This window comes from Trichoplusia ni, chromosome 19 (genome assembly GCF_003590095.1).
Source record: "Trichoplusia ni isolate ovarian cell line Hi5 chromosome 19, tn1, whole genome shotgun sequence".
NCBI lineage: Eukaryota > Metazoa > Arthropoda > Insecta > Lepidoptera > Noctuidae > Trichoplusia > Trichoplusia ni.
Window position 1 is genome coordinate 4443729 of NC_039496.1, and position 26435 is coordinate 4470163.

The 26435-nt window shown below is 35.5% G+C and overlaps 2 protein-coding genes across 3 annotated transcripts in view; one reads left to right on the forward strand and one right to left on the reverse strand.

Moving 5' to 3' along the window:
• The window catches only part of LOC113503609 (elongation factor-like GTPase 1), a 116480-nt gene that overhangs the window by 3742 nt on the left and 86303 nt on the right, over positions 1–26435 (forward strand). For both annotated transcript variants that reach the window (XM_026885658.1, XM_026885659.1), the window contains exons 6-9: positions 362–517; positions 783–900; positions 1005–1729; positions 1962–2075. In XM_026885658.1, coding sequence (XP_026741459.1) covers positions 362–517; positions 783–900; positions 1005–1729; positions 1962–2075 — 1113 coding nt within the window. The remainder of the gene's footprint in view (positions 1–361; positions 518–782; positions 901–1004; positions 1730–1961; positions 2076–26435) is intronic.
• Positions 2358–26435, reverse strand: part of LOC113503610 — a 68132-nt gene continuing 44054 nt past the window's right edge. Inside the window, exons 2-6 of the mRNA XM_026885660.1 lie at positions 5835–5945; positions 5197–5337; positions 4676–4838; positions 3721–3819; positions 2358–3387 (exon numbers count right to left, since the gene is read on the reverse strand). Coding sequence (XP_026741461.1) covers positions 3137–3387; positions 3721–3819; positions 4676–4838; positions 5197–5337; positions 5835–5945 — 765 coding nt within the window. The 3' untranslated portion in view covers positions 2358–3136. The remainder of the gene's footprint in view (positions 3388–3720; positions 3820–4675; positions 4839–5196; positions 5338–5834; positions 5946–26435) is intronic.

Genomic DNA, 26435 nt, shown 5'->3' on the forward strand with positions numbered 1-26435 from the left:
ACTACTAGCAAAGCAGGTCTAGAAGAGAAATACTTAACCTGGCCAAAAAAAAAAAACATTAATATTTCGAAATTACCAGAGAAACCGTTACTCGGTAGTGAAAAAACACAACCTTAACATTTTAGTCATGTTATAGAGTCAAAAGTTATTCATGCCGTCGAGCGTGGCGCTAGTAGTGCATGCATTATTCCAAAGGTGGCAAATTTGTTCTTCCGAATTTAGGTCCGATTTCTGACACCGGCCAAGATAATTTTTGTAGCTTGTCTTACTATCTGCTAATTGTCTTATTAACAAAGAGGTTAGAGGTTATAAGATAATCGTAAAAACTTTTTTTAAACAACGAAGTTTAAATTTATTCCAGGTATCGGAGGTCTAGAAGATCATGTACTCAGGACAGCTACATTGAGCAGTACAGTCGCTTGTCCTGCATTCAGTGAGATGCAATACTCAGTGGTGCCGATATTGAGAGTCGCGTTGGAACCTACTTACCCTTCGCAATTGGCTCAATTGGTCAAAGGTTTGTATTACACGTCACGGTTTTATATCTTGAAGTTAGTCTTATCTATTAAACAGACCGAGGACACTTTCATATTAATGTTTTATTTCGTCTGCTGCGGTCTCATGTTGTAACTCCAGCCATATGACTCAATTAAAAGGAATAACTGAAAATGAATGATGTAAGATGACCAATCGCAATCGCTGCTATTACTTGATTATTAATAAACAAACAACATAAGCAATAGTCACTTCTGTGACGTTATTTGTATCTTTATTTGTTATAGGATTAAAACTGTTGAACCAATCTGATTCTTGCGTCCAAGTGTTACTGCAAGAGACTGGCGAGCACGTACTTATAACAGCCGGGGAAATACATTTGGAGAGATGTCTTGAAGATTTAAAGTAAGTTAATTTACGAAAGCTATGAGTAGGATTTTTTATTCCCAATATTTAAAATTGGATGGCTATCAGCAAAATTTATGATGCATTTCTTTCTTTCTTTTTAGAAATCAATATGCGAAAATACCCATCACAGTCTCCAAACCTATCGTTCCATTCAGAGAAACAATTGTAGAGCCACCAAAAATAGATATGGCAAATGAAGAAATAGACTCACAAAATGTTGTAGATAAAACGGTTGATAAAGATATAGATCCGGTCATAACTGTCTATACGAATAACAAACAAAGCAGAATTAAAATAAGAGCAAAACCTTTACCGACCGAAATAACAGCCTTATTAGACCGATCAACGGATTTACTTAAAGCAATATCGCAGTATATAAAAACATTGCAAGGCTTGCACAATAACGACAGACTAGAGAACAAACTAGAAGACTTACAATTAAATGGTAACAAACACAAACTATCCGACCGCATGTTGAAGTTAATTCAACAATTTAAGGATGAACTCCAAAGTATTAGTGAAAAACTTGGTCCAGAATGGAAAGATGTGGTCAATCAAATATGGTCTGTCGGTCCTAGGAATTGTGGTCCAAATTTGCTTTTGAATCAGACGGCAGATTACAGTACTAAGTATTTGCATCATGAAGCTGAGGTGAAGGAAGATCCTAGGTATGAATACGAGAGTAGCTTCGTGAATGGGTTTCAATTGGCGTCGTTGGCTGGACCGTTGTGTGATGAACCAATGATGGGAGTGGCTTTTTGTGTCGAAGAATGGATGTTAGATAAGACTGTTGGAGATGATGCCTCACATTTTGGACCTCTTTCAGGTAAATATGAGTTTTTATTCTTGAAAGATACGTACAAAAATAATTTGCCATCGTCAAAGTAATTTTATCCGTGTGATCGTGGGGATTTTTCATCTGTTTGCCTTTAACTTTTTTTAATAAGTCATCACAAATTATACTGTCTGTGACTAGATTTATTAAATGTAAATCTCTTCTGCAATTTCCGTTGTGTTCTTAAATCGATAGTTATTTATAGTTATAATGTATTTTGTAGGTCAAATAATGTCAGCAGTAAAGGATGGTTGCAGAAAAGCGTTTCAGGCACAACCTCAACGTTTGATGGCGGCAATGTACAGCTGTGATATTGTCGTCGACCAGAAAGTATTAGGTAAGTCTAATCATTGCTTTTTGAATATTAACCTTATTTACAGGCAGTATAGTTCATAATTAAATGACAATTTACTGCAACTTTATCCTTATGACGTCTTATTAGTTCAGTAAGGCGATGGTCAGGGGCTAACGAATATTATACATAAAATTAAAACGATCATAAAAAATCCGTAAAATTTATTTTCCATAATTACAAATATTGTAATTTCTACGTCTACTATTTACAATTTATTCTAAGTATAAATATGGTTCTTAAATAAATATTGTATTAAACTAAACATACTACTTAAATAACTATAAATGCATTGAAATGTTACACAAAAAAATCCAACGAAATCTTATCACATATCTTTTGTGTACAATATTAAAAAAAAAACTTTTATTATTATTTAATCACCGTCTATTGGTGGGGAGAATATTAATTTAATTTGCAATTACAATAATCCAAAACTTATATCTAATAGTCATGGTTATTTCTATTTCTGGCAAATTGTTGCTTAATTATACCGAAATATAAGTTATGTTTTCCATACAATCAATAATCTACTTTCGAAACAGAATTGTTCTATACGTGTTTGTGTTGTTTGGGTGAAGATATGATCGTATTACTATCTATATTTTAGCGTAAATTCTGGATCTTATCCCCCTATCCCTTTAACAAAAAAAGGTATACTTGAAAAAGGTATTTTCTTTTGCATCTTTTATGGATCAAAATGATTGATTAAACTGCCTGACCATTTAAACACCCAAACTTGCTATCTTTCATTTCAATAAATACATTTGTTGTTAAATATGTTAATTATTCTAGTAAATGCAGTTGTACTTAGTATTTTATAGGCGTCTGAAATTAAATTTCGCCAAACTAAACAATCACGTTTAGAATGGGAAAGTCAGTAAGCAAGTATTAACTAAAAATCGGATATATAAGCGACAAAAAAGCGTTTCGAAATTAAATATGATTCAAGTATAAGTTGAATTCAAAGAGGCGGAATCGATTAATATAAAGCCTCCATGAAGCCAACAAACTTTTTTATTTCTAAATTTAAAGGTGTTTAGTTTCTAGTTGATCCAATGTAATGATCTAGCTAATTCGATAACTTTGTACCATGGGAAGGGGGGGTATTCTAATGTCGATCGCCTGACTCGTGCGACTCGAGACCTTCGGTTGTAGTACGGTTCTGTGTAACTGTGTGTGTGATATCTGTTGTACACGGGTTTCTCTGGATACGCATGAGGTTGAGAATAGTCCACTTTGTAGGCGCCGGTCGTGCTTTGTACGGTTAAGCCCGAGTATCTGTTTTTGTTGAATGCTGTTGAAAAGAAAATAATACTTTAGTAATGAATATTGATCTTGTCAGACTTGGCTTAGTCTCAAAGTTTAATTTAAAAATCGATGTATGCAAAGAGTTGTAAGGTAGTAATTTGATCTCTCTTGTTCATTCTAGGTATGGTTAATTTACCCGTAGGTCTCAGACATGGCTAACACAACCTTGAAAAAATAGGAGGAGTGCTGGTTCCCTCAATGTTTTTAGCAAGCGATAATAACTATTTAACATAAATTCGGAAAGATACTGGGTTACGACGTTTGAATTGCCAGTCCAACGGTTTTACCGCTACGCTTCCAGAGTTTCGTTCATACTAACCGGAATGATAGGCTGTAGTTGGTCGCACACACATCATGCCGTACACTCTGATGCCAGGAACAGACGCGTAAGTGGGCTGGTCGTGAGACATTGGACCTTCTGAAATTACATACATTTTATGTCTTAATATAGTTTAACGAAAAGACTTAATAAATTTTAGTAAATGGTTAACAAATGAAACGGTAACGGTTTGAAAAGGTTGTATATATCTGCTAAGTGCACCTTCAGGTAGTATTTTTTTGTTTCCCCTGTTCTAATAATGTAATGCTCCATTTTCAAATACAAAATCAAGTAAACCAACACCAATAGAATTATTGTATTTGTATTGAAACCTATGTTCTCAGCTTTAACCAATAAGCTTATTTGGTCGCCTACGATTACGGTGTAACACTTCAATGTGTTTTGTACAATGGAACACGAACTGTCATCGTACATGGCACCCGAGTTACCTTATATTGTGGGCCCAACCATGTACGTAGCAACAGCATTTGATAATAAGAATTCCTCACCAAATATAATGGACAATAGGAATTCTTAACTGGATATGCACCTAAGATTGTTCCTTGTGGGACTCCAATCGATACACTATGTTTTATTGACGATAGCGGATCCTGACTGGTCAGTTATATAAAGTCTAGCTTTGTTTCGTATCCAATACGTATTTGTCTCTGCTAGCGTTTTTCAGCTTCTAAGTAAAAGTCTCTTATAACGCGCTCAAATGTCTCGAAGGTTAGCGTTAATTCTTAATTATCAACAACAATTTCAAGTATTGGTTTTGAGAACACTTGTGTTGTTAAATAATAAAAAGTAAATACAATACCAGTTATCCGTACAACTACCAGAACGAAAAACTCATCCTGTACAAGTTTGAGGGGAAACAGGTTCACAAAGGTGTTTTCCGAATTCTAGGTCGAATTTATTTAATGTTTATGGCACATTCATGTTACTAACTTACCGAGTATATGATCTTCGGGACATCGGCATATCACCAAGTAGTGTGACTTGCCAGTCCTAATGTTTTGTAGCGCTAAGAGTGACCAGTCTCTTGGCGCTCGGCACTCACGCATCTCCGATACTGCTTCACAAGTCTTCACTAATGTCACAGCTTTGTTGGCGAACTGTAACAGCAAATATCAAAATTACGGTGGTGTAGAAATAAATAATAAAAAATTGTTTCAATTCCCTCTAAGTAAGATTCTGTCCATAGCCTTGACAAGAACACCATTGTTATAGTAACAATCCTGAAGTAGATAACAGCGTATGTATGTTACAAAGAAAATACACGCGAAGTTGTTTCTTAGTTTTCGACCAAGATACCGCATTCCTAAGCTACGTACGTCTTCTTATGTGTTTGCTACATATCATTGTAAATCGCATTAGACGTGATGAAATCAATTTCCTTTGCAGCACATAAAAAAATATGTACTTACTTAGAATGAATTCAGTGCGTTAAATCCAATTATGTCGGAGCGTTACCTTTTTTTTCGAGTCTGTTGTGAGGCGCGTCGTATGCAGGTCGTCGGCGTTGAGACTGGCGGAGCATGGGTCTCGGTACCGACTTGGGCACGCGCACAGCGGCTGCGTGTAGTTCAGACGCACGTAGACCGCGTTGCATACCTGTAAAGTCACCGCCTTATGTAGCTAACGAACCAGCATTGCGCATTGCGAACGGTCTTCGACATGTCGATATGTGGGACGGGATGCCTCGACAACGAATAATATTCATTCATCGCGTGACCGATGACGTATTTGGATTGATCTTGATTTTCATAATAGAGTAGGCGATTTGACCTAAATTGCATGTATTGCAGTCATCAGAAAAAAAAAATGATGGAATTCTAAAGTTAAACAATGTATTTTAGAAATTTTGCTCTTACAATAATCTAGTATGACCACGCCAATATTGTTGGGCATTGAACTGTACATATAATAGAACAAAAGCACATTTGTTGCGGATATTGAAGTTGAAGATGTTATTTCTTTTGGAAACCTGTTTTATTATAGTCACTAAAATCGAAAAGGACTGCAATTGCTAATCGGCTTAGTCATAGTATTTGTTCACAAGTTATTTGTTGCAGTTCCGGTACTTTCTTTAGAACAAAAGCGTCAATTACCTGCTGAATAGCGCATTCAGGCAACAAATAGATGTGCTGATTGTGGGGATAGTAGTGATACTTTGTCGGCTTTGCCAACACTGAAGTCGATCCGGCTGGTAAAGGCACCGTCTGAAATCAAAGAATACGTGTTCATAAGAATTGGCACATTCGTCAAAGACTAGGGTCTTTTCTTAGTCAAGCTCTTCACAAGTACGTGGCATAAGAATGTAGTGTAAGAATCTATGGATCTGTTGAAAGTGCGTCAATTTATCTGAGTTGCCATTAGTTATTATAACAATGATGGGAAATCGCTCGAGCTTGGTCTCGGATCGCGAACCACAATCTCATCCATCCCCGTTTGTCTCGGTTAGGGTTTCTGTGTCAACGCTCTTGCGTATAGACGCTATTAGTTTCTTATTTTGCTCCGATCTTGCTTGCTCGGATGTTCATTCGTTACTAACTAAGGACTTCATCAGATATCTATTGGTTAGTTTTGAATGATATGTACGGAAGGAGAGCTTTGTGTGCGTTAGTTCTTCTCATAACAATGCTTCACGGTCATGTACCCTGCGATTTGCCGATTACTTCGTCACGTTTGTTGCTGGATCAGGTTAATAAACCTGTTAAATGACGATTATCCTTTGTAGTTTTTTTCACTGAAGAACATTTCGTTTTACTTTTTGCTGCTTTAATTTAATTTTGGAATATAAACTTGTTAGTGCCGGAATTAATGTATTTAGAGCGATCGTTTGTGATGATGTCAATAAACAAATACGTTTTACGTATTGTGTCTTTATACACGTGCTCCTAGACAAAGTGTCCTCATCCTGATAAAGTTACCGAGTCCACAGGTCCACCTGCTGGGAGATCCAATTTTGATTGGTATCTTCATAAGATAGTCGTCGTACTCATTTATCTGGCCCACTAACCCGTATATATTGACATTCGACTAACTCACAACAAAGAGCTTTTTGTGTTCACAACCACTGATCGTGTTTGTTACAACAATTTTTCCTTTTACTCTACACAAAAGAGATAATGCTATAATGGGCGTCAGTTCAATTTAGTAACTAGACAACTGTAAGTTTTCAATGATTTTATTTTACGCCGTTCAACTTCGTTTCGTATTCGATTGGGATATAAAATATAATCACAATCAAATCGTCTGAAAAAGTGTGCGAATAAAATATGATACAGAGGCCTTTCTTATTGGAGTAAATGGTCCTTATATTGATCTTAGATCAATAAGTTCATAAGTTATTTTTTTAATTAATACAATAGTTCATGTTACAATTAATTCATTAATATTGGATAAGGATACACCTACAAAAGCTACAAAACGGTAATATCTTTTTCGTGCACTTTTGTTGGATTTAAAAGCTGCTAAATAACATGAAGTTTCTCATTGATGCCCATAATAGATGTCAATATGAAAGCTAACTTAGTATCTTAACTTTCAACAGGACTATGATTATTCTAAGCATCTATTGTGTCATAACTTTCTTTTTTAAGGTCTCGTTCGGAAATAGTTATAATTGCATTACCAACATTAAATAATATAGCGTCCATGCCCCCAATTGACCTTCACGATTGTGCTCATAATGGAAATGTTTTATTACTGATCCAGCTCTCAAATTTTTGTTTTTATATTTAATCGTAACAAACTTTCACTTCTTTCTGTTAACTTAGTGAACGTTGTGATTAACTTTTGCTTTTAAATTCAATTATTTCTTAAACCAAATAGCTGGTCTGCGCGAATCGCATTTTCCTTCTGATTTCACTTCGCGCGAGGTTTTTGTCGAGAACTTTTTTTTCAATAAATTTATGCTCACCATGATTAAACACAACACTTGCCGCAGAGCACGATTGAGCCGTAAAGTCATTGTCGGATGTTATCTTTTGTAAAGTTACTGCTCTTTTTGAGAGTCAGTACCGTACTGATTGCGTTCGATAACAGGGTACCGCGGTACGGATGAGCCAAGGGGCATCGCGCCAGGCTAGATCCTCGAACTGACATTTTTTCTATGAAAATAGCACCGGACGTCACGTTCAAGTTGAACGATCTAAATTGTCTCAACGGTTTTGGGATGTGCTTCAACTGGCATGCGTTTATCTTTTGTTTTATTTATATTTCAATCCTGGAATTTAATGACAAGGTTGTTAAATTTTTATCCTTGCAATGATTAAAAGCTAGCCACGCAATCATGATATTAGTAAGTCATTATAAATAAACCTTAAGTGAATAAAATTGAGCCATAATTTGATATAATTTATTTTTAACGATTTACGAGTAGATATCAAAGAGCACCGATAAAAGCTACCATTAAGGTACTGATGCTGAACGAATGATCTCAAATGCACGTATGGGACTGTAATAAAAACGAAATAGTTCTACATATGAGTGTGCTATAAAAAGCCATTGTTCCGCAGATGGTTGGAACAATGAGACATCGTTTGAGCTATTTCGTATCATCGGTTAAGCGTATTCATGTTGCAGGCTTGCACCTGTCTCCCCTTTTTACATCATTCGTAAAGTGCCAGTGATTTGTCATGCAGGTGGTGAGGAATGCAGTACTTAACATACATTATGATGTTAAAACCTTTTTGCTTTAAAAAGTGTTCATTTGTTTTTTGATTCCGTATGTAACTTTTCAATTAAGGTAATACCTATAAGTTGTTGGCTGATATTTTATCATCGAAATGTTTATTGAAATGTCTGCATAAATCCTTTTTATGCTCGGTTTGTATATACCTTATCCTATTCCACTTCTAACGATCTCGTTGCAACTGTTATAAAGTTGAGATAATAGTCGAATAACAGTACGTTACAGGGCTATAAGGTCAACTAGGGCAACAATTCACACGACATGTTTACCATAGGTTCAAATCTTCGGTTCGCGATCTTGACGTGAACTAACTTCGTGACGTCATCGATCTCGATAACTGAAGGTTGTTAAACTGTTCTATCTCAATGTTCAGTTAGATTTGGTTTGTCTATTTTGAGATGACTCATTTTTGTGTTGTTTTTCTGATTAAGTTTGTTCTTTGCGTGAGTTCGTGTGATGCGAATGCATTCGTGGAAATTTAGTTTTGGTGAACTATTGCCGCTGATTCACTATATTTTATTAATAGATTATTTAGGAGCCGGTCTCTTAAATTACGACCTCACAAATATACATACGAGTTTGTATAAATTCTTGTCCATGTCCAAGAGCATTTTACATAAAAGCTGAACAATATCAAATCTACTAGATTAGTATTGTTTCGTTTTTGTTAGAGTGTTATCTCCTAGGCCTATTCCGGAAACCGCAGACCGACACACAATTAAGGCCGCCAAGTATATGATTAGTTTGAATGCCACTCACACGTAATAACAGCGCAAGTTAATTGAAATGAAAAGCTATTCAATTTGAATAGATTTTCATTTCTATTAACTGTAAATGCAATGGAAATATCGGTAAAGAAATATAGAAAGTCAATAGCTTTTCATATGCGTATAATTAATGCGCTCGGAATGATCTAACATCAATAACAGATCGGGTTTGATCGAATCTGTACGATTTATAAGTCTTGATACTTTCGATTAATTCGTCTACAAATGTATGATTTTTTAATTGCTCATGGTAATAAATAAAAACAGAAGTTTGTAAATTGATTTGCGACCCCGGGCGGCGTTGCATCTCTTTATACTCAAACACTGCACTTGGCCTGGAAAGTAGACGTCGTAAGGCAATCCCGATAAATACACCTAAGCAAACCGTTATGGCAAATAATTATAATTATCAATTAAATACTTGTACGTGTGTATTTCAGGCAATATATCAGTTATTTGTAACAGCATTAATAAATGAATAATAAAAGAAATAGCTTTTCTTCGTACTTGAATTACAAGAAACAATAAAACATATCGCGATAAATCCTCGTTGATTTCCACAAAAACCTGCGGAACGTTTGTAACATTACGCACAGCGCCGACTGTCATACGATGTGCTATCTGAATCCTTTTTTCATAGAACGCAGCCAATAAAGACGTGTTCAGTAATAAAGATTATTCTTCTTGCGATAGGTGAGGGAAAAACAGGTTATTACGCTCATAGGTGTAATGCAGTCGTTGTGATTTGTCACATAAACGAGAATCCCACAATCTACAACAAAAAGATTGCGACTAGCGTATTTTATAATAGCAGTAAAGGCAAGTTAGTTTATAGCATTAAAATTGCTGGTTATATGTACCTGGTATCTCTGATATTTGCTCCCACGCTTTACTAACGAGTTGGGCTGTAGTCAAATGATTATTGCTGATGTAGCAATCTTATGTTTATAGCCTAATTTTATTGCTTGTCGAGACCTAGAACTGTAGATCAATTTAAAACGTATTTTTTTTTACACCCAGTATAATGTATAAATGTAAATTTTCTTACTTTCGTTAAATAAAACTAGCAAGTTATTCTCAGCTTGGCATAAAATTGTTATTTATTACAATCATGATATATGCGTAAGTAAAGCTATATATTTAAGATGATAGATATCAATCTTTATAATTAAATCCCTAGTCAATAACTTACTTGTAATATCGAAGATAAATAGATTATTAAGATTTTTAATGACTTTATAACGTGCGACCATAACTATCTAAAACGATCAAGTGCACACGGTCGCACATTAGTCGCACGCAATCCGCGTTCGTTGGCCGCGACCCACCTCAATACAGGTTCAGGGTTGTGTTACATAACCAACGCGTAATTACTTCCGACTTCATCCTGATTTATTTGCATATTCCAATCGATGTATGAGAATATTATCGATAACTTCTTATTGTACAATTGGTGCGAGGAAAAACTTATGAATATCTAGTTGAATGCTTTTATTTGCTTTTATCTCAAGGAAATGTAACGATATAATGTGCATGTTACACATATACATTACAGAAAGAGGAAACGAACTTCATTACTTTGACATAATGCCTACGTCCGGAGGCTGGTTCTCACGTTTGCGAGTAAATAGTGCGTTCTCTTAATAGGTCTCACACGTTGAATATTTTGCATAGCGAACTTTTGTTCAATGATCTTCTCGACGGAAATGAAAGAAGTTTTATACGTTTTTTGCATGACTTATGGCGGCTAAGGGGTTATTATCGTGCCTTTATACCTGCCTTATTTAACTTAAGAGAATATTTGCTGTTAAATGGCGTACATGTTTCGTAGCTAGATTGATTAGATGACCCAAAATTTTGCTAATAAAAAAATCACGAATTTCAACTTCATTGATCGTAGTTTCTCTTTTGCACAATAAAAGGAAAGAAGGATCCAATGTTTTTTGGAAATCTACCTGACGGATTAAATACTTTTTACTCAAAAAACTCCATTGTATGATATCGTGCTTCAAGCAATAAAAATCTTCTATTTCAGACGTGAAGCTACGTAATATTGCACCGCAATAGCGTTGGTAAGGGATCCTGGCGGCCCTTAAGGAAACCGGGTTTTAGTCTCCAGATATTATCATTAGATGTTACTGCCCATCTATCCGATACAATCGCTTTAATTGCTTCTTACTACACCCACGGGCAGAAATAAGATGGATCAGTCTTTGTACCGTGAAAATGCGAAGTTAATACTAGGTTGTATTGAATTCCGGGTTACATGTTTTTCTTACTTAGTATAAAAATCGTTTATTTTTTTATTTATACTTTATTCCACATAAATACACACTAGGAAAATATTTTGTTGGAAGTTCATGTACAAAGGCAAGCTTAACCCAGAGTTAGATTCTCTTATAGTAAACCTTAGAGTGATTGACAGATTTGTTATAGAAGGAAATCATAATATCCTATTCAAGATAAAGCAGTTTGTAAGTTTTCTAAACTACTGTAAAACTGAAAAAAGTTAAAGTGAAAAAGAACTAGATACATTAAAGTAATTAATTTACAAAGTCTTATTCCTGCATACCTTAACACGAATTCATTACCGGCGCTTAGTAATACAGAAAAAAGTGTTTTGCATTTGCATATTTAAATAAAACAGTACACCCTTCAATACTTCACAGTACATTTGCATTATAAAATCAATAAGTCATGTACTCAGGTACAACCACAGCCAGTCGTTATCAAAGCTTTCGAGTACTGCAATAATAAACTTTAGTTATCAAGTACAGTTGCGCCCACACTTACGCATACAGGTCCTAGGATAGCGGTACTGTTATTCAATGTAACGTGTTTCGAACCTTAAAGTAGGCAGTAATTTATAAAGGGTGTGTCGGACAATTTAATTAATTTTAGTTTAGCGGGCTTTCCTCCGACCTTTTCCTATATAAATGATTGGTATCGGAGTTGAATAAGTTAAGATTAGCATTGAGTACCTACTCTGGGCCCCAATTCTGCTATTTCGGATAGACATTTGAATGATTATGACGGGATCGTTCGTTTTCCAGACTTTGCATTTACATCGGTAGTCTCCTAACCCTTTGAGTTGTGGAACACTCAATGTCAATACTATACATTTCCAATGAAAGTGTTGGCGAATTCGAATACTGACAAATTTTAGCCAATTTCCATTCACGTATCGGCAATTGTAAATAGCTGAATCGCGGCCGTGGTTGTTGGTTTTAGACTATAATTAAATACTTATTTCAAATTAACTTAAGTAACTCCAATTTTATTTATAATTTTAGTTTGCAAGAAAATTTTGCTGTGCCCGACGGGGTCCATAATTGTTTCTTATCATTTTTTATAACACCTTATGTACATTGTGGAATGCAAATAAAGAAATATGAATATAACTCGTAACCATAAATACTATAAAGAGCTTTTGTTGAATGATGAAAAATTGTTACGTAAGTAATAGGTTTTAATTGCGTACGCAATAAAAAGGCGTAAATATATTTATAGCTACTGGTCAACAAGACAAGAGCGAATCAAATCATTCTCATAAAACTGAAACTATAAATTCGATACCAAATACGTACTTCTAATAATAGGTACGAAATCCCATAAATAGTTACTTGCAATACCAGTACCTATTACGGAACATCGATAATTACTCGTCTGTTTACGTATTGACAACATAATTAGGTACATCATATTTATCTCTTTAATTAAACATTGCCGATGTAACTATCTGTAACAAGCTAGTAGTATCTGTAGTAATTCTATAAAATTTGCATCGAACATTGTATATTATTTCGAAGGCGGAGCGTGGGAGGGTGCAGTCGGTAGGATAACATGCAAATAGACAAGAACCGTTTTGTTTTATACGAAAATCTATTAAACATGCTTGTTTAAATGGACGTAATAAATTTACTCACTTGGAGAAGTACTAGATGGGTTTTACTGGCTGTGGGAAAGTCTCGCGAATGTCTCTTATGATCTATCCTATTTGCTTGCAAATTTTGTACTACAATTTAGTTTAGAACAATAATATACAAATGAAAGTGTTGTGATTTATTATTTGAGCTTAAATTTCCTTAGCTAGCTTTATAGGGTTGGTTTCCTCTTCACATTCTTACTATCATCAAATTCAATAGAAAAGAGAATAATATTTTACATTTATCCTGTTTCTATACATACGAGATTCAGCAAACGGTTTTACCTGATTCTAAATCTATGATTTAGTTCCGCACCTGTCCCATAAATCTTTGAATATATTGCGCTATCACTACCAAAGGCACACACTTCGAATATAAAATATAGGTTATAATTCAATTTTAGCTAAAGCCTTATAAATATACTAACTGATCCGTTGTTTTGCCTAATAAATTACTTCTAGTTGTATGTATTTTTTAAAGCAACATTACATAAAAAAAATTCGTCCAGAAATTTTTTTTTTTAGTGTGAGCAATCCTTAACACTTGGGGTATGAAAAATAGATGTTAGTCGATTCTCAGACCTACTGAATACTCATGTAAACTTTGGTAAAAATCGGTTAGGCCATTTCGGAGGAGTACGGTAACTAACATCGTGACACGGGAATTTTATATATTAGAGGATGTATTTAAGAGAGAAACATTTTAATATAAGCTTTTCATTCAGAAAGTATTTTAATTAAAGTCACTAAACCTTAAGCTTTAATGTAGCTATTAATTATATTTATATTGCATTAACACAGGTCTAAGGAAATGAAATTACATATTATATTACATTAAATCGATGGAAAATAGTTGTAAATATTTTATTTCATATAGAACCATTAAAACCTTATAATTATATACTAAGATTAAATAGAAAACGTTTATTTAGAATTAGATTTTCATACCATAATTATCGTATTATTAAAATCATTATCATGATTACCTACATGTTGTGATGGAGATATTGAAGTTAAACGCATTACGTACTTATGAATATAATGTAAACAAATCTAGTATTGCTTGAGAAAATCATAATGAAAGGAGGAGGTTACTTTATGAACATCTAAATTATATAAATTTTGACGAACATTTGAACGAAATTTTTAACTTTATACTAAGCGTCTATTGAACTTATGTCAGAAACAAAGAAACGATTGCCGAACGCGTACCCTTGTGAAGGAACCTGACACGCCTGAAAATTTCAAGAGTAAAACCCAAGTCAGAAGTATAGGCCTTTAAAATCTGTCACCAGATTGTAGGAATCCGTCAACCACACTATAAGAAGAAGAACACTTTATTAAAGGGTTATCAAGAAGTAAGGATTAGAATACCTATAGTTCTATGTCTCAGTTCCTACGCAAAAGGCTTAAAACAGTAACTTATTATAAGTGCTATGACAAGAGGTATTCCAACTCCATCGCTATGCAGATAACTCGATAGAGATAACACACTTGCCGCTTATTGACAATGAATTATTTATGGGTAGAATTTTAATAGGAGATTTACCAGGCGCTAAAATATTGCGATCAATAGAATTAATTTGTCTTGATTCTGTGTGAAGTCATGATAAATGATAAGGATTACAAATATTAAATTTTGTATTTTTGTAAGGAGGTATAATTTTCGTCTTCTAATTCTTTATTGTGACTAATTTTTATTTAACGGTATCATGTCACAAACGAAAATCAAAAGATACGAAAAATAAAACCAAATGATTATATTTGTTAAGAACTGCAACGTGAAGATCGATCACAAACAGTTATTCGTTTATTTTTCTGCTTACTGTTAACCCGGACCGCCTGAGGTGCGGTTCACAAAAGTTTGCGACTTTGTGTACTTTTCTATGAGACGAGATCACGAGCGCTTAGATAATAGAATCTTTGAATTGATAATAAAGATTCGTAGAGAATACTGGCCACTAAAAATATGTTGTTTTTAGTGTTTCTATCTTATGAGGAAGTCTTAATCCTGGAGTCAGACATTAGGGAACTAAGCACATGTAACATATGACTCAATGTTTGTTCAGTTTCTTTGACAAATAGAAACATGTTCTTTTGTCCACTTTACGTTTCCTTACTGCCATTGAATTCCATGATTTTACTTTACCACATAAAACCTTCTCCATTTCAGTCTTTGATCGAAATTTCGAATTACAAATGCCAATGTCAATGCTACGATAAAACCAGAAAGAAGATTCCGTTAAACTTTACGTAATACAAAGTTACGATATTCATTGACTTGCCACTTACTCCTTAAAGAGCAAAACAGGTACTATTTATGTACCAGTGCAACGAGCTCCATAATGTAATCTGTTGGTCTCTTGTACCTACACCACTTAATTATATCCGGAGGCACGCCCGTGTTGTCAGCTATGCAAATTTAACACATTATTATCTCTTAAGAAACGATAGATATTTTAAGGATTATAATGATATGGATTTATAAGTAAAAAAATAATCCTCTTACTCTGTTCCAAGCCGATTAATATGCAGGAAATTATATGTCATAATATTGGCTTCTTTTATTTTAGTGTTATATCTTTATAGCGCAGTGATGCCTATTGGTATGACCGTTAGATTGCTAACTCAAAGGTTGTAGCTTCAAGTCTCGACACGAGCCAATGTCTTTCCAATTTATGCGTGTATTACTAAGTGATTATTACTTGATTATGGCTGAAGGAAAGTAGTACGTCTGAGAATTTTTGACCTGTAAGGTGGATATAATACGGTTATAAAACTCTGACCCTCTGATTTACGATTGCGAAATTAGGGCCCGGGGTTGAACATCAACCATATAAATTGAATTGCAAGACTTTCCATTGTCGTTCGATTTCAAAGTCCACAACTACATTGCCAATTACCTGAAGTTTATTGTCAACGATTCTGAGAATTCGATTTTGAATGGAAATGGTTTGACTTGAATGCTCATCAATGGTTCAATATTAGCATGTTATCCAAGTATAAAGGCTTTATTCCCCCATCGAATATAATAAGGTTATGAAGACATTCATCACACTAAGTGGCAGTTCATTAAACACGTTATTAAAATGTTCCAGCGGAAGGTGGGTGTTTAGATCTGAACGCGATAGGTCGGCTTCGACTCAATTCTCTTATACTTTTCTTTTACGTGCCTGTGCAGCGAACGGCGTAATCAGTGAAAAGAAATTTACATTTTAGATGCGACAATAACTCAAAATAAAATAAGAAAGTTCGCAAAAAGGTGTTTGCGGTATCGATGAAGCCGCATTGTTTAAGGAGATAGTTCTGTGCGGTAAAAATGTATAATGATCCTATTAACCACCCAGTCTTGTAGGGCATGGCTATCTAGGTCATCAGAATTCTATTCTTTAGGTCTGTTACATGCTCAAAAAAACTGACGATGGATGAATCCAATCTTAAATCAGTATTATCTGTTAAATTCAGAAATCACATCAAAGCTTCGTTCTATACAAAAAACATTTTAAACTAGTGGCAAAAATTAAAAAAAAAACGATTTTTTCAAGTCAACGACGTCTATTCAATTGTGAATTATTCACGTTATCGAATACAATAACAATTCCGCGGATAACCCTAAAAATATCAAAGGTAAAAGTGACACGATCGACAATTGAAATCCGAGTGAACGAACGGTAACCTGGTGATAATTACCGATCGGGTAACCGAAGCTAATGCACCGGTAAATTGGTAAGAGTACTGATTCTGTATGAACACATTTTTTATCCGATACATAACAAAAGTTAATTTTATTGGTTGGTTGGCTTCGTTCAGGTGGGCATCAAGAAGCATCCATCGGAATTTCATTACGGACACCACAGACTCAAATAACTTCAACAGCTTTGAAAGCCTGATTGCGCAACCTCAAGTCAAGCTAGACTATTTCAAATTAATTAAAAATATCTATAATTAAATTGCACCTGCTAATTAGCAAAAACCTTGGAACTTGATTCAAAACGTTTCCCGCCGAATCAAAAATAATTTGTGTAAGTTTAAATTCTTTAAAAAGTGTTGTTAATCGATCAAAACTATGAACTGGTAACGCAAGAAATTTCGATTCTCAACGGACAAAATTGGGAACCGTGGCATTCCTTAATTACTGCGAACATTGCTTTTAAGATCTGCAAATTTATAATTCAGATCAGATACGTGCTGAAAACGTATACAATTTCGAACTTAGTTCATTACTTTAGATCTCGGTCCAAGATTGTGATTTTAAAATAGTGATCTCATTGTTTGTGCAAACATTTACAGTTAGGGTTAGTAGTGATCATTGCTGAATCTATTGTACAACAGACATCTGCCAAAACTTAGTAGTCAATTGAAAAGATTGGTATCAAAGATGCACGGATATCTTAGAATAAATTACACACGTATATCTTCGACACAAATCGATCATTTCATGTAAATGTACCTCCGAATTAAAAATACAGCCTTTCACTTCAATTGTAATTTGAAAAGTAGAATAATCTGCTTCTGAATGGTAGTAAAGGTCAACACTGAGTTCGTCTAGGTCTAGGTCAACGATCATCAACTCTAATGCAATGAAATACCCTACAAAGATAATAAATAACGACACAACACCAGTCGTGCATAAATGATTTAATAAAACACTTTTATACAGCGATGGAGTCGTAAATATGGAGCGTTGTAGTAAAATTAGTTGGGACAAAAAGCAGTCACACAAGGCTAGCGTAGAAAAACGGGTGCAAGGGTTCAGTGCACGGGGTAGCTCCTAACGAGTTCCCACAAGCTCCAGTGATGGTAATAACTCCACTCACAATGAGCAATCAGTTGCACTCACTATATAGAAAAAAGGATAACGACTATGCCGCATTAGATGCTATTCTTATTTTCAACTTAGAAATTATCGTAATTGAAACTATTACATTTAACTATTGGATTCAACCAAATTAAAGCGTTAGATTTTTTTAGCTTGTTTGATTCAAATAATAATTTAAACGTCCTTTTATTTTCTCATTACAGTCTTTATTTGGCGAAATAAAACCACGCGATTATAATTCATCGCCTATTAAAGGTGTGCAATTTAATTCGGTGTCAAGTTATACATAATTGAGTCTATCTAATGTATAATAATCAGCTGTATTACAACTACATAGCGACCAGGTGTATGACAATAAACATGAATGAATAACGCTTAATTGAAACCCGGAAGCGTCACTATTATTTTTTAAACGTTTATCTACACGCTATCGCCGATACTTTCTAACAAAGAGTTATTAGAATCCATTGCCATTTGTCTTAATAAACCTATATTGCTGTACCGACTTCGAATATTAATCATTATTCTGAGTACGAAATTATTAGTAGATACATAATTATTGTTGATTAACACTATTTATCTGTGATCTCTAATTTGTATAATCGCTTATCTTGACAGATCTGGGCATACCATAAGAGTATTAGTGAGTCCGAACATATTGATGATTCATTCTTCGTTGATTATAAAAAAAGTAACAAGAAACCGTAAAAATCATGTTAAAACGTTCATCAATTAGCTATCATTATAAAGCAATTTGTCAGGTGCTCTCTGAACGCCGGAAGAAAGTTCGATTTACGAGTCGCGTGCGCACTTCTGTTCAAAAACGAGCACGACGTTAGACAATCGCCGCTTTTGAGTAATGAATCGTGTGTGAAATTGAAATGGCTCATATGATTTATAAGAGCTTAAATCTAAAAGGCCGACCAAATATCGAAGTTCGCGTTTGAATTGCGACTAATGGACGAATAATGGTTTGTTACTGATTCTTTAAGTTGGAGCGAATGAGATTGCAGTATTCTGGGCCTATTAGGAACTCCAATATATACAAAGTTCCATGTAGAAACGAAACTTTTTGATATATATTTTTGTTTTGACGTTTGTAATTTTGTATCCTCGAATGCAATTCACAGATTAAGCCTATATTATACTTATTCAAAATATTAAAATGGAAGTGCATTACGAAATATGATCGAAATAAATAGTAATTCCAACAAAACAATGTGACCGATCAGATGTAATGATAGGCTTAATATTGCTTGACGGTTATAATTTAATCAAAATTATAGGTGAAATCTTATGAATAGTCAGATTCCGATCAGTAACGTTGTATTGCGGTAATATAAAAAATCTATTAAACCTTTTTCGTTTGACCCTTTCTCTGTGGGCTTTCTACTTTAATGTTTTGCGGCAACGAGCACGTTTATCTTGTTTATTTATACGTTTGATTGAACTGTTCGATATTTTAAGTAACAGATTGTATTCAGTTGCGAATTAAAGGTGGATAACATTTTAAGGCTATTAAGCGGATGAAATGTATAGTTGGGCTTTTTGTCGCGCCCCTTTATTAGCTGTTTACAGTAATGTATCAGACAACTAAATTTTTTTGTTAAATTTTTGTTGAACTTAACTGTTAAGAACTTTTTTGCAGACAAACAAATTCCTCTAACGCCGGCTTGCTGCCTTCAGAGCTAGTTTTTTCTATCAGATGTTGTTCATCCAAGTTAATGGTTGGACGATTTTTATCATGTCCTGTGCTAATTAAAACGTTCGTCTAACTGGCATGTGAACACGTTTTTCTATTAGATTTCTTTACTTTAGCTTCGTCCCTTTTACTTTTACTTATAACGGCATGTTCCGAGGTCTTTCAATCATGAACATCGCAGTAATATATTTCCGTTTCGAATCACTTTATCTGTGTCTATGAGTGATGTTGGCTACGTCACACTGCAGGATGATCAGTAGTCTAGTACATTTATACTGAGGCAAGTTATCTAACGGTGCAGGAACTTCAAGGATGTAATTTATTAACACTTCCTTGTATTAATGGCGGCTTTGGAATATCTGTGATAGTAATACGTGGGTAGTATGTACTAAGTAGTATTTAGCCTCATGGAAGGAAGCATTGATAGGTTTTTATCTATATGTTTAATAGATAAAAATAGGCATTTTATCGATGTATTTATCTTTTGAAATAGGAATTTGTGCAATTTAATCGAAAAAGCCGTTATCCAGCTTTAAATTGTTTAATGTTTACAGTATTTCATATCTAAATGTAGGTACTATGCTATAATCAGAAAATGATCTGGCTGTTGGGGAAAACTTGACGAACCGAAAATAGACTTACTTTTTTGAACGAGATTTTTTTTATATTCTTTCCAAAGACAATTACCGACGTAGACATCGATACACCTTGTAGGTTAACATATTAATCATGCCATTCAATAATATAGCTGTTAAGAAATCTTCAATGCATTTTTTTGCTATATTGTCATAAGAGTCATCGTTCACACTGTACAGGTGCATGACCTATAAACTTACGTCACGAAATCAGCATAACTAGCTTATGTAGCACGTCAAATGTGTGCGTGTGTGATTCTGTACGGTCTTACACTTCTGCCATATTTATTGTTTTATGATTGTTGTGTTGAGTACCGACGGAGCACGCACGCGCACCTGTCGACTCACTTTCAATTTCGGCGCTAACGCTTATTGTACCGCCTTTGTAGTCACACCGCCAACCAAACAAAACTGTTCACTCGACGTGGAACTATCTTAATCATCTTGTTAACGATTTAAAAACAAAACATAAATTGTTAGCTACAAGACTTTGGCAGAAAAAACGACAAATGCCTAAGAGAAATTCCGTGTACCCAAAACTTTCGTTATTTATTTTAAACTATAACTATTTATCGATTACATTTTGATGGCTGTCTACAGTCTTCTCTCGTTCATATAAGCATGTTTTTCTAAAATTGTTCACACATTAGCAATCGTGACCGGACCCTTGATGTTAGGCACTATTACGGGGCATCAAAACTGCATAATTATGATATAGCATCGCACTTAAGTTGGCGCCTTTGATGACAGGTTCAGTGCACGGTTAGTAGTGCATTCGCGCGGTCTAAGTATAGGTGGAACGCAGGGAGCGAGCACTACTTGTATCTAGACCATACATACTTAACATCACGACTTTCCCCATAGCACTGGCAGTTAGAACAGAACGAGCGCCACGTGCTACCATCCTTACCTCATCTTCATATTCAATTACTTTTTTCACAAACTCACATTTAGCATGGTCATGGTCAGCTAAGCAATATGCATAATATTTATCATAACATTATGCAATAGTATAGTAAAGATATGAATGATTTTAAACTAAAAATAGAGTTGCTTCGGAACGTTAACTAAAATTATGAAGTCACGACTGCGACCGTGTACCTGGCTATTACATTTTTTCTCATCGCCACCTGAATTGTTGGAGACATGAGTTTTTCCAGAATTTCTTGTCAAAGGAGACAGTGAAGGCCGATTATTCAAATGTAGTACAAAATTCCGATGCGTCACGAAGACGCTATGCAAGTAGGTTAAACGTAGTCACCAAAGAGTTGTTAAAAGTAAAACTTGTGGGAGTAAGAGTTCTGACTACGTGCCACAAGAGTTTCTTTTTAAGGGATCTAATGGAAAGCAAGGGAATGCTCACACAGTAGTGAACTTTCTACTTAGTTATGCAAATTTCTTTAATTACACTGTAATTGATACAAGCGCTACGAAGGGACATTGAAATAAAACCTTGAGAATGGCATCGCGGCTATTTTAAATAAAACTTGTGGACGCAAATGTGGAACAAAATGTGGAACATTCATTATCTGGTCGCGGCACGTTGCGATCTAACAGCGTGCCGCGCGCAGACACGCAACTAACAAAAACATGACAACAATCTAGACAACACGCTGTTCCCAGAGAAATAGAATACGTAATAAGAACTACTGTACCAGTAGACTATAATTTCATTCAGGTATTTGCTAATAATAGATCAAGCGAAAAAGATGTTCACGCCTTTAACTATTACTTATAAGTTGTGCACGCCTTTCAACCGAATCGTTAGTCATTGGGTGAATGAAGATTAAACGAAGCAATGCTTGGCGTCTTCATGGAGTTTAAAGAATATTACGCGTGTTCAGGATTAGGTTGAAAGAGTTACAAAAGCCGCAGTCCGCATGGCTCGCTAATGACGGTAGTGACTGTACAGAGCTATCAATTTTCTCAAAATAAATATTTCTCTTAGCCAGGCGGAAGCCACTGCTGTGTTATTTGAACAGGCGGCGCCGCATTAGCCAGCCGCAATGATTGCCGGCGAAAGGCCAATTTCCTAGAGTCTGTTAACTCTAAGCACGAGCTGCCCAGAAATTGTAAGGAAAAGTTCCGCAACTCCGCAGTCGTGGTCTACGGAAACGATGAAATAATAAATCACAATAATGACGGCAATATGATAGGATTTATTGTGCGTCGGTCCAGGACCGATCATGTTTTACATGGAACAGTACATCCCAGAGCATGAACAACAAAACGTCGGAATGAGCTATTGCCTTCTTTGGCCCAACAGCTTTCCTATTATCTCATCAGTATAACGTGTAAATAAATATTTTAAGCTCACGTTTTGAAATGCTGACCGAGGTCAAGTTTGATTAATGGAATGGCACGTCTTTAGCGTATCAGCGTCCATTCGTTTTTCAAGTGCGGGCGCTTTGTTTAATGAGACTATTATTCAAAGAAAGTACAAAATGCAAGGCAGAGTACTGAGCGCCCGTTCATTCATAGCATCTTTTATTTAAAAAATAAATGATTGGTACTTACTCAGGTAACTGACTTTTATAAATTTATTCGTAAGAAGTAGGTAAGTAGCAACCAATCGTTAAATATTATTTCTTATTTTTGCGGAGGCAGTCGATTTCCTTCTTAAGGTATTTTTATTACCTGTTGTAAATTTGTCGACAATATATCTTACTTCATAAATGTAAGCTATCAAACTTTCAGTACAAAACAATAAAGAGGTAACAAACAATTTAAAGTTGGACTATTACGACACTTTTATAATGCATAATGCTACGGTATCAAGCTGCCCATTGAAACACAAGCACTTTTAGTCACACCCGAGGCAATGCAGTAATTTGTTCGGTCAATATCTGGTCTGAGTAAACGCACTGGGCGGCGCCTGTATTTACCATTCAACTGAATATATGTCATTTATCCATCTGCATCTGACATTAGAGGATATAAAATATTTAGATTATTGGACATCGACTTGTAATCTCAATACTCGTAAATTCAGTTCGATCCCAGAGAAGAATGAGCGTGAATTGAGCATAAGTGTGTTATTAAAATAAATATGCCGTGAGATTCAGAGCTCGAAACGTGCTCCGTCATTTATACCATTTGCTATTGACATCGATGTTTAAATGAGGTCTACGAGCCACGTGTATGCAGAAAGCAAACACCTATATTCAGGAAGTCCCGTATAGCCTCAAAACGAAGTAAATAAACCTAACAATGTTTAGCTCATCAATTATTAATTCTACAGATGGATACCACAGATATCTCAAATCATAAAGTTTAAACAGCATCCCATAAAAACATCAATGTCTATGTATTAATCTTTTTATCCTGAGAACATGAAATACGTCACATTATAGAGTAATTATAATGTTTCATAACACTATATACGTGGCTACGGACCTAATAAAGCCATCAGAGAAAAAGTATCCACAGCTTAGACGGAAAACGGACCCGCTCCATGGGAAACATAATCTCACATAGAATCAGCCGGAGCCAATCTGCTACTGGTTTCAATATCCCATTCAATAACTCCAGGGAAAGATAAGATACATTACCAGGAAGCATTGTAGAAAACTAACTGTATCAAGGAATTATAATAAAACGTGATCGCTTGGAAACATGCAGAGTGCAGGCTAACAGAAGAATAAGAACAACGATACATCGGAGATAGTTAATAATAACAATTGTTCAAAACTAAGCAACGTCGTAAGCGATCTAATCAATTAATAAGAGGGGAATAGCGCTGGCTGTCACGATAGAAATTAAAGTCGGTTTCTTATTGCAACGAGGGATTGGCCTGTGAGCGCCGGGTCTAATCGTGATCAGAGCGCTTCGCCAATTTAATATATTGACAGTATTGAACTTTCTACAAATAACGACGTGGAAAACAAAACAAACCATTAATTTAAAAGTGAACATTAAGCCATTTGAATTATTGGCATGTAATTAAAAGTATCAATGTATAATCAAATAGGTATTAAGAATTATTTATGAGATTACAATGCCTTTAATTTCTTTTATCAGATATTTATAAACAAGATAATAAAAAGAGAGCCCTAAAAAAACATCCGCAAAATAATTAGGTAACTTGAGGCATAAAAAAATATCTATTCAAGAAAGAATGCTGCGATTGTATAATTGAGAGATTTACAAAACGATTTTATCAGGCGTGAAACGATGTTATCTGTGTTTCGCTGCAAGTCTCAATGGGTAATTTACGACGTATGTGCGTGCAGGGGTCCCGATACGCCCGATCGGCCAATACGCATGTGCCAGAACGAGTTTCGCACCAAAGTACCATGGTATCGCTGTTGGCGGAAGAATCAACTAATGACCGTTGTTCACAACGACGCCGACGTACGAACAAAGCCGACAACGGCCCTCTACCGTGCAAGAATTAGATAACTATATGTAAGGATAATAGAAAACAGCCAAGAAACTTTAAACGTTTTATGTACCTACTGCTGAATCGAAAATGCCTGAAATGATGAAACAGGTGAAAGTCTAACGTTTCAATATAACGAAGAAATATTTATTACGCCTCTTTCTGATAATAGCGCAATTATGTTCGAAAGCTATAAACGCCAAGTTTATGCAGAACATAAATAATGCAAGCAATTCGCTTAAAATACTTTCTAACAATAGGTAAGGTGATATACGATCATATTGAACTCAAAAACAAAAGACTTTCGACTGTTGAACTTCAGGAAAACGCTTTTATCTAAAACTAACTCTTCGGTAAGTAATCGCCGAGATACATATCAGCAAAAAACGGAGGAGCACGAGCCATGACACCACCGAGGCACGAAAACAGCAATTGTTATTTCGTACACTAATTTCGATCAGTCCATAGCTATTAGAACTAGGCGCCACTCGAATACACGTTCGAAGTTCAAACGGTAACCAACACAAAAATCCAATTACGACGATGATCGAGAGCGCTGCAAAAAAATGTTTCGACGTTGTCACACGACACCAGTTGCATCACGCTCACCGTTAATATGACACACGAACGGCATGTAAGACTTGGTAAACAGGGAAGACAATGGATCCAAGAGAAAAAGAGATTAATTGAGCGGTGATCGCAACGGAGACTGATGCCGACAGCGATTACCGCAAGCTCTTAGAACGGGATCAGCTTTTGTGGGCATTTCCCGGGCCGAGCAACAGATACATGGACAGCAACGAGACAAAAAATACGTTTGTCTGAAGTAGCCCTGTTTATGGATATAATGGATTTCTACCGGAGATGTAATGTAATGGCTCTTTGTAAAACTACAAGAAAAAAACCATAACTGCCTATTTACGGGCACCTAATAATTTATAATCTAACAGATATTTCAGTATGTAGAATCGTGAGCATTGTTTCAGACGCAGGCGTGGAATTTATGCCAGCCGTCCGGTAGCGTTCATGCGCATTTATCCGCATAGGCAAATAGGACCGTTTACGAGTTCTAGCAGGGCTGCGCTAGCCAATTACGTGTCGGCGAGGTATTCATTACATAGGAAGACGCTGAGTAAAATGTATAGGGGCTAGGAGCACCTACAGCGCTGGATAAGCGTAATGTACGATCGGTACCGCCTTATCGGGATATCGGTTCCCTGTACGCCGCGCGTGCCTTTGCATACATAGATGTGGCTGCGTCGATACTCGATATTGCATACAATATTGTCGTGTCTCTGCTCTCGTCCTGGACGCCGCTGGGAACCTGCACACAATGAAGACCACTGCCTCTCGTTCAGATGTAAATCTTTACCCACTCGTTTTCAATGGTTTGCATTGTTCTATTTAACGATACAATTCAAGAGAATTTCTCCAACTTTCGTAAGCGTTCCATAAGGAAAGTAAGCGTTTGTAACGTCAATGTGGTTAAATTTATCGTGGTTCGTAAACTTTATTAGAAATATGTATTTTGCAGTATTAGCAAGATCCTGGATATTGTGGGAGTAATGGCGAGGATGTTCGTGCGCTGGTAATATCAGCTAACGATCTAAAGAAAATCTATGTACGTTTAGTGCAAGTCGTAACTCAAGGGCATAATATGAGGGGGCCACGCATGAACCATGGGGTAATAGAAGATAGAAGACGCGATAAATTCAATTTATCTTATTAAGGTGGGTTATCTTAGCCTGCGAGGCGTGGTGGTTGTGTCGCATGCCGGCGTGGGT